At 35.9% G+C, this 9641-nt stretch overlaps 1 protein-coding gene across 1 annotated transcript; it reads left to right on the top strand.

The window, feature by feature from the left end:
* Positions 1-326: 326 nt before the first annotated feature.
* Positions 327-7877, top strand: LOC122644213 (beta-glucosidase 12-like). The gene is made up of 13 exons (XM_043837828.1): positions 327-511; positions 629-698; positions 2353-2411; positions 2510-2585; positions 2676-2753; positions 3016-3103; positions 3815-4070; positions 5301-5416; positions 5488-5708; positions 6144-6175; positions 6269-6371; positions 6480-6588; positions 7641-7877. The coding sequence occupies exons 1-13, from the start codon at positions 344-346 to the stop codon at positions 7807-7809; spliced, it is 1545 nt and encodes a 514-aa protein (XP_043693763.1). The 5' UTR covers positions 327-343; the 3' UTR covers positions 7810-7877.
* The last annotated feature ends 1764 nt before the right edge of the window (positions 7878-9641 follow it).

Here is a 9641-nt window from a genome sequence, read left to right as displayed (position 1 = left end):
ATAATTAATATAATGGTCAGACATGTAATACATCAAAGTGTTACATAAAGTCCGTTTTTAAATTTGATGCTGCACGTCTTTACCATGTATGGGAATAAAATATTGCAAACTTAATAGATATACCATTATACCAACCAGATGTGATGATGCTAAATCAACAGTATTAAATCCCATAATTTAATGAACAAATAAATTTTTTGAAGGAATCAAAATTTTGAATTATTAGACCATTGACGACCACACTCAAAGTCTAAATCTATATAGCTTTTGCATTTGCTTCTTTCAAATCTAGAGAATACACATATAGAGGGATACAAGAAAAGAAAGCAGAAGAGAAGAGGTAATGGCAGTTCAAGGCTCTCTGGTGTTGGTGTTGGTGTTTGGTTTCACAGTGCTAGTGAATCTGTATGTTCACGCAGCTGCTGTTGTTCCAAGTAATGTCTCTGTTCCGTTCAGCCGGAGTAGCTTCCCGGAAGGTTTCATTTTCGGGACCGCATCCGCTGCTTACCAGGTATGGTATATCTATAGGCTTCAATGTTGTGTTTGAAGATTTGAAGCTTTTCTCTTACAGAACTTAAGAAGACTAACAAGACTGAGAATGCTTGTATCTTGGGTCTGGTTTTTGCAGTATGAAGGTGCCGCATTTGAGGATGGTAAAGGCCCAAGTATTTGGGACTATTTCACTCACAAATATCCAGGTTTTCTCCTATCATTTACTAAAAAAATGTGTGTGCACGTTGACTAAGCTAGCTAGCTAAGTAATTTCTTAGATTTTCCAGTCATTCTTCAATGTGACGAAGTCAGACCATGTAAACTATATATGGTTGTGACTAGATTTTTACGAAGGTCAATTACCCTTTTATATAGGTGGAAAAATTATTTTTCCTCCATTACCTTGATATTGAGCAAAAGGTTAACCAAGTGGATAATGTACATCATTTGCATTGGTAAGCAATTTTTGTCATCTAAACGATAGACTTTGCAATCTCACCACAAATTAAATAACTAATACATTCATTAGATTACCAATTTGTCTAATTTCATAGTCATATATTTTATTATAAGGATATTTATATAATATCCTTTCATATGTTCTAATATAATTCTACTTGTATAAATACTCAAATTGTGAGAGATAATCTAGTAATTAATCTATCTGATATAAATCTTAATTTTTTATAAATACTAGCTGGAGACAGTAATTTGAATATTACAACCTAGATACTAAAGATGTAATGCTTTAAACAACTTTATGCTTAAACACTAAATCCTAACATTTATCGTGTATTGCATTTTTTTCCTTTGTATTTTCAATCTTATTGTAAAACTCTGCGTTAACCATTCTAGCAAAAATGGACGATTTTGTTGACGAAAGGAAAAAGCCTACCATGACGTCATGATAAGATTCTTTTCACACATAAGGACTTTGTATTAATTTGTTTTTCTTGTGAAGTTTGCACTGCTATTGATGTGACGTGCAGACTTCGTTCTCCTTGTGAAGTCATGGGAACCCTCTCCCGTGTATTTACACTCACAGAATATCTCAATTAATTATATGACCCAACACAATATCAAACTTTTTTAATATTCTTTTTTTTTTTGTGTCTTGCTTTTGGTAACTAATTTTTTTTTAATATTCTAAAAGGCCAAAAGACTACTCATACAGAGAAATCCTGCCCCGGTTGATGTTTTTGTTTGCTTTCATTAATCAGCGTTGATGTAGGAACCACATTCTCAAACAGAAAACCTCTTCAACCTTAAATCCCAATAGCCGAAATGCCTAGTGTTTTTAACGTTTTGTTTTTTTTTTTTAAATGGTCAAATCCAAGTACCTAGGTATTCTTTTCCTCCTTTCTTGTCTGAGTGATTTAGTAAGAATGTGGGCATATGATATCGCAATTTATACCCCACCCGAGCACTTGTCTGGGTGAGGTCCATGCCCCTGTTTGGATGTAGGCAGCCCCAAGGTCGCTACCCGCCGGACCATAGAAGATCAGAATCCTATGATATCGCAATTTGGATCTTCTATGGCCGGGCAAAATCCTATCATATCGTTCCTTTAACTATTCAAATGGGCATTTCAAGGTTATTTACCTAAATATTCAACAGAAGAAGGAAAAAAACAAAAAGATTATTTACCTCAATACGTGAGGGTTCAGGGTTCAAGGTTTAGGGTTTTTGTTAACATCGAATCTAACAAAAAAGAACTCAATGGTACCACACTGACATTCCTCTTCAAACTTTAGCCATTGCCCCCACCCCTTTCTGTATGTTATTGTTCCTTTAGTTTCTAATGTTATTAGCGAAAAAGATAGAAATTAATTAAGGAAAATTATCCTTCTGTTTTGATAGGTAAAATAGCGGATCACAGTAATGGAGATGTGGCTGTTGATTCATATCATCGTTATAAGGTATGGTTAATTAATACAAGTATGATGCATATTACCTGGTACTGGTGATGAGTGATACCCATTAATTTCTCCTGATCGATAATTAATTTAATTAACAGGAAGATGTGAGTATATTGAAGCAAATGGGATTGGATGCCTATAGATTCTCCATCTCTTGGCCCAGATTACTACCCAGTATGTAATTCATTACTAAAACACAAAAAACCTTTCTTTTGTTTCTTTATCAACTTTTGATAAACCATCTGAAACAATTTTAACTCTCAGAGGGAAAGCTTAGTGGAGGAGTGAACAAGGCCGGCATCAGATATTATAACAACCTCATCAATGAGCTTCTATCCAATGGTAACTACTCTCTCTCTCTCTCTCTCTTGCTTGTGTTGTTATTGTTGTTAGGGACTTGGGTGGATCAGCGGGTCCATGTGGGGTTGGGAGCAACAGTCCTTGAGAAAAAAATTTTAAGGATTAAATGGGTATTTCAGTAAAATTTCTGTATAGGGTTTCCCTATATGCCTATAAGTATGTTGCGAGGATTCTTTCTCTGTGACAAAAATTTGAGAGAGAGTGTAACTAAACATACAGTAACATTGTCTCTCATGATGTGCAGGTATCCAGCCCTTCGTGACTATCTTTCACTGGGATAGTCCCCTAGCACTTGACAAGGAGTATGGTGGTTTCTTAAGTCCTCACATCATGTAAGTAATCTTAAAAAAAAAAAAAAAAAAGTTTTCTTGCAAATGACGGAAACATATCTCCTACGATTCCTTGATAGATACAGTTCCCCTCCTAATGACTCTAATAAGAGGGGGGTAGACTCCACCCAGGCAGAGTGTTCGATCAGGGGTGGAATGGTCATTGTGCCCCCTTATTAGGGAACCACATGAATTGTACCGGACAGAAAATTGCACGAGATAAAGATCCGCAAATGACCCATTGGCACCATATCATATAGAAATTCTTCTAGCTAGGTGGCAATCTGATGTTAGATCAACATATATATGACTGATGTGCCAATTCCATTGGTTAAATCAAACAAGATTAAATGACCCATTGGGAATAGGGGTGCAAATGAATAACTGAAATCCAATTTCGTATCCGTGTTCATATTCGTTTAGCACTTTCTAAATCCGTCTGAAAGCTAAACGGATGTAGATATGGATATACTATAGCTATTCGAAAAGCTATATTTACATATAAACGGATAAAACATTCGATTTGTATCCATGTACGTATTCGTTTAGTGCTATCCGAATCCGTCTGAAACCTAATCAGATGCAAATGCGGATATAGCACTATCCGAGTTGAATCCGATCCGTTTACATCCCTAATTGGAAATGGAGCCTCTCCCCTTGATATCATCAACTACCCATATCTTAACTATTTCGATCTTCCAATTTCCTACACAGAAATGACTATAGGGACTATGCGGATCTTTGCTTTAGAGAATTTGGTGACCGTGTGAAGCAGTGGATCACCTTCAATGAGCCATATATCTACAGCACTTATGGATATGCCACAGGCAATTTGGCTCCTGGTAGATGCTCTAAAGAGGTGAATTCAAATTGTATTCCTGGGAACTCTGGGACTGAGCCCTACAGGGTGGCTCACCACATACTTCTGTCTCATGCTGCTGCAGTAAAACTGTACAAGAAAAAGTATCAGGTGAGTGGGATCTGCATAAGCTTCACACTAATTAAGTTTAATTTTAAAGATTTTAAGATTTCTTTATCCATAATGCGACATTTGTGTTGAATCGATCTGTCGTTCTCGTTTTGGAATTTGATAGGAGGACCACCCAAATTCTAGAACTAATTAAGCAAGGGTTCGATTGTTTGATTCTTAAAATGAACCCTATTGGTAGTCATTATTGAATTCCAAAATCACTTTTACTTTTCATGGATTCATGAGGACAATCAAGCATTTGGTGTCAAGAATCTACTAATAAGTCCAAAGATGACCCTACAATGAAATATTTTACTGACTAATAAGATAATCTAGTTGTAGTTCAAAATTTTAGGTAAACAACTTCTGAAGATTTTGATTTGGGTATGCAATTAACACATAAGAAAATTTTGCTTTTACTTTCAAGCTTAGTTGGAAAATTAGGTTTTCAGAGTAGATTTGCCTTTTTCAAAATCGCATTGGATGTGTTAGACGAGCCAAACCCGATTAGGATGAGTCATATATATATATATATATATATATATATATATATATATTTTTTTTAATATCTTCTTTCTCCTTTTTTGAGCGGAGTGAATGAGAATACATTTGATGCTTTATAGGTGAGAAGAAAAGGGACTATTATTGAAGATAACGGACAAAAATTCTAGGGTTTTGTTTAGTTATAGACCAAATTTATGGTCTATGAATAGTAGATGCCGTAATAAATAAAAACTATATTTAGTGAGTTTCACATGATAAGCAAAAACACCTAATCAATGAAAACTCGAACTAACTCGGACCTGATCGGTCTAATCATTTCTTAAATATAGGCGAGTCGTCAAGACTCCTCATCAGGTTTCATGGTTTTTTGTTTTTTAGTTAATTTTTACTTGAATCAAGTGACTCACCATAGTCAAAACCTGGTGTCACACTAGATGTTACAGATTGGGATCCTCCGTTGCTGACTGCCCATGCGGTTTGCATGCAGCCTCACATAGGCAAGGGCGAAATGACCGCCCTACCCACTGCCCGAACACTTTGCCCTGATAGAATCCATGTGGGGTTCATGCCCTGCCCGTGTGAGGCTGCACACTGGCCGCACGAGCAGACAGCAACAGAGGATCCAAATTGAGATGGTACTCTTCTCTGGAAGCCACAAACAAAAAAAAAAAAAAAAAGGTTTTAGAGGATTATTGGCTAAACCATATTCTGGATTTGTGAGAACAGAAATCTCAAAAGGGAAAGATAGGAATCACATTGGTGTTACACTGGATGGTACCATTCTCAAGCAGCAAATCTGACATTGCTGCCGCCCATCGAGCTATTGATTTCATGTTCGGATGGTAAGTTTCAGCTTATTATCAGTTGATCTAATAATGAAAGTAATTACTTATTTACAATTTTATTGAATCAGGTTCATGAACCCATTGACCTATGGTGAATATCCCCAAATCATGAAATCTCTTGTTGGTGATCGGCTACCAAAGTTCTCGAAGAAACAATCTCACATGGTTAAAGGGTCATTTGACTTCCTTGGATTAAACTATTATACTGGAATTTATGCAGCTGATGTAGAGAGCAGTACTGGTACCAATATAATCTCATCCACAACAGATTCTCGTGTTAACCTTACATGTAGGTCAATTCAAAACTCCTCAAGAATTTCAATCTAGTTTGTATGATAGCCATAGAGGGCGGGCCTTGGTGCTACGGTAAGGTTGCTCCATTGTGACAACTTGATTTGAGTCTGGAAACAGTTTCTCTGGCGAAGCAGGATCTTTATCACCTCCAGTTCTCTATCCGGCCCAGTTCCCCAGTTCCTCTAACAAGGGGGGCTGAAATGACCACCCTACCCCTGCCCAAACACTCTGCCCGGGTGAGGTCCACCACCCCCTATTAGAAGAACTGGGAAACTAGGCCAGGGCAGGAAAGTGGAGGAGATAAATTTCCGCAAGCAGGGGTAAGACTGCGTACATTATGACCCTCCGCAGACCCCACAGTGGTGGGTATGCCTTTTTTTTTTGTATGATAGTCATCTTCATGATAATTTTTTCTTCTATAATTTTACAGTTTCAAAGAATGGGGCACTCATTGGTCCAGCGGTATGAGTTTACCTTACAGACTCTGCAATTTATGTTAATCACTTCACTTCATTGTAGTTTATATTTAAAGTTCAAATTTGATATATTTTACAGACTGGTTCAGATTTATTCTATGTCTATCCGAAGGGAATTCGAGAAATTTTGATCTATACAAAGAAAAAATACAAAAATCCCACTATTTTCATTACTGAAAATGGTAAGTTTTATTGATCCAATTCGGAGTAATTAAGCCTCTAAACCATCTTTGTTTTCTTTTACAGAATTTTTGAATGGATCAATTTTTATGGTTAATTTCTATTTGCAGGGTTTGGTGAGGTTAACAATAGCAGCCTACCCTTGCAAGAAGCTCTCAAGGATGACAGGAGAGTTGATTTTTACCATCGCCATCTATGGTTTCTTAGAAAGGCCATCGAGTAAGCATTCTCTCTGAATTTCTAAGGATTTTTAGGTTGTCGAAAGTTCATTTTTTTAAGTATCAAACATTTATGAAGGGTTCAATTTGGGGTGGCATGGGTAACTCAGAAATGAGATCAGTTCCCACATGGTAATGGTCTCCACATAGAGATCCACCGTCCATGGAATGTGAGTCCCACGCCCCCAGGTGGGGACCATTCCGATGTGGGGAGAGGAATCAGATGTGGTACCTCATGGCCAATTGAGAACTATTAGGTGGAGAAATTCCTAGATGTATAAGAAGGGTTGTAGGCTTGTTAATAGCCAATGTGGGACTAATCTCCCAACAATCCCACGCACGTGTGGCAGACTTTATTGCATTTCCATCCCCAAAAGTTTGAACTGTTAGGTTAGAACAAAGAACCGAGAACATCAGTAGTTAACATTTTGGTAGGATTGAAATCTCCCTGGTTTAGCTGGCTTGGACCAAACCCAAATTTCTCTTTTCTTAACAAATTAGTTATTTTACTAAGGGCCTATTTGTTTGGGAGAAAAGAAAAAAAAAAAGGTGGGATAGTAAGAGAGCCGGGACCCATATGTAATGGAATAACCAGTTAAAAACAGAAGTAAAGGAAAAGATGAGAAAAGTGATTTTTGTGGGTCTCACATTAATAAAATAATCACGTCCCTCTCTTTCCCACAAAATCCTATCCTTTTAGAAAGAAATGCGGTGGGAAAATTTGACTTCCATGTCCATAGACAATCCCCTTAAAATTAAATTATGAAAAATTGTCTCTTCATTTCTCCCACCTTAGCTCCCAAACTAACATGAGTGTTGATGATTTATGGAAAACTAATATTTTTTTTCCAATCCTTTATTTCCATCACAAACACAATTGAACTGAGAAAGGAAATTTCATTCATAATTAAGATGTGGGAATTAACAATGATATTGATTATGAATCGAGTCATAGGTCAAATCATTTTGGACTAAGAGATTGTTTCTTCATCCTAGGAGACAGAAAACTATTTCCTTGCAGAAAAATTAAGCAAAAAAATTGATTTGGTACAGGGATGGTGTGGATGTGAGAGGATACTTTGCATGGTCATTGTTGGACAACTATGAATGGAGTAGCGGCTACACGATTAGATTTGGCATTAACTATGTAGATTATAAAGACGGGTTGAAGAGATACGCAAAGCACTCGGCCATTTGGTTCAAGAAATTCCTCAAGAAATAGAATTTATTATTTTTAGTAATTTCGTTTTATCCCCTCCACCTAATTGATTGGGGCTGGATGGGATGATCAGTTTTTTTAAAAGTCCAATAATCATTTTATTTTTTTTTTGAGTAGAACAATAATCAAATTTTCAAATAATTAATAGAAGTACTATTTTTTTAGGTACTATAAACAATTCATTGTCTTACAAGATATATAAAAGATAGAAGCAAAACAGATATGTTGTCAAGCTTAGCAAAACATCCCTAATCCCACTATATGTTCACGTAGAAATCCATTTGGCATCGAAATTTGATCCAAAAATTGGCCCTAATTTTAATATGATCCTAATATTATAAATTAAAAAACAGAAAGTCAATATTGAGATTAAAACTACATGACCACTCTCTCTATATATATCAAAAGTCGAAATTGCCACATTACCAAACCATGTTGCAAAACTGGAAATATTATTCTTTAAATTTTTTTTCCCCCCTTCATATACCAGTGCAGTCCAAGCTCGATTTACAAAAACCCAATTCAAAACCGATAGCTATTGATTTGTTGGCGACCTTTAGCACAATGGTAAGGTTGCTCCATTGTGATCAAACGATCACGGAGTCGAATTATGAAACATCTTTTATCTGAAAGAACCTCTCTTTGAAAGCAAAGATAAGACTGCATACGTTATGACCTTCCCCAAACTTCGCAATGACAGAAACCTCATGGATTGGGTATGCGCATACCTTGAGAACTACATTGGTCTCCACATGACCAAAAATTATATCCTCTTGAGTTAGCAAATTGAAATAACCACCATTTTATTTTGAATTTTGGATCACCCAAGGAGAGCAAAATTTATTTCTTTGACCAATATTTGTTATTTAATACAATTACTCTCTTAGAATAATTGAAACTTAAATTATACTTCCAAAATTGAAAACGATGACAAATCCTCCCTCTATCCACATATCAATTTACCCATGATTTTGCTTGCTTGACTGAGAACTTGATTTTCTTGTCTGCCCACCAGACAAGAAATGAAACAAATTATATTTGTATCATGTATCAAATTAACATATTTATTTATTCTATAAAAATAAAAAGGAAAAAAAAAAGGAAAAAGTGATGGGATTTAGGTACCCATAAGAAAATAAATTATACTCACATTTTATTCCCCTATTTTATGGGATTTCTAATGCTCAATCCCATGTTAATATGTTCAAATAGACATTTGAGCTAACTATGAAATTGTTTCTATTATTTTAAAAATTCCTTTAAGACTTGACCCACACTTTTGCCAATCATAATCCTCCATACATGAAAGAAGGGTAAATTACACGTCGCCCCCTGGTTTTCAAACGAAACTCAAATCACCCCCTGGTTTTTGAAAATACTCAAATCATCCCCTGTATTAGACCCCAGTATGACAAATGAGTCCCTACCGTTAGTTTTATGCTGTTAATTAGTGATGATGTCAGTCAGTTAGATAAATTTAAATCCTTAAACTACCCTATCCTTGACATCCAAACATAGATTTTGAAGGATAGTATTTTATAAATTTAATTCTAATGTTTTAGTGTGAGGGTAAAATAGTCTTTTTACACCAATAACTAACAGTAGACTAACACCGTTACTGAAGGAGGGACGAATGAGTTTTTTCAAAAATCAGGGAGTGATTTGAAAACCACGGGGTGACATGTAATTTACCCATGAAAGAATTCGGGCTGGGTCCTCCTAGCTAGATTGATTGGCTTCAGTCTATACATGTATATTTTATTTCCCTATATTATGGGATTTCTAATGATCAATCCCATGTTAATATATATGTTCAATCCCAAGGCCAAACTTAA

Source organism: Telopea speciosissima, chromosome 10, assembly GCF_018873765.1.
Source record: "Telopea speciosissima isolate NSW1024214 ecotype Mountain lineage chromosome 10, Tspe_v1, whole genome shotgun sequence".
Classification (NCBI taxonomy): Eukaryota; Viridiplantae; Streptophyta; class Magnoliopsida; order Proteales; family Proteaceae; genus Telopea; species Telopea speciosissima.
The sequence above is the reverse complement of the archived record's forward strand: the minus strand, read 5'-3'. Positions and strand labels throughout refer to the sequence as shown.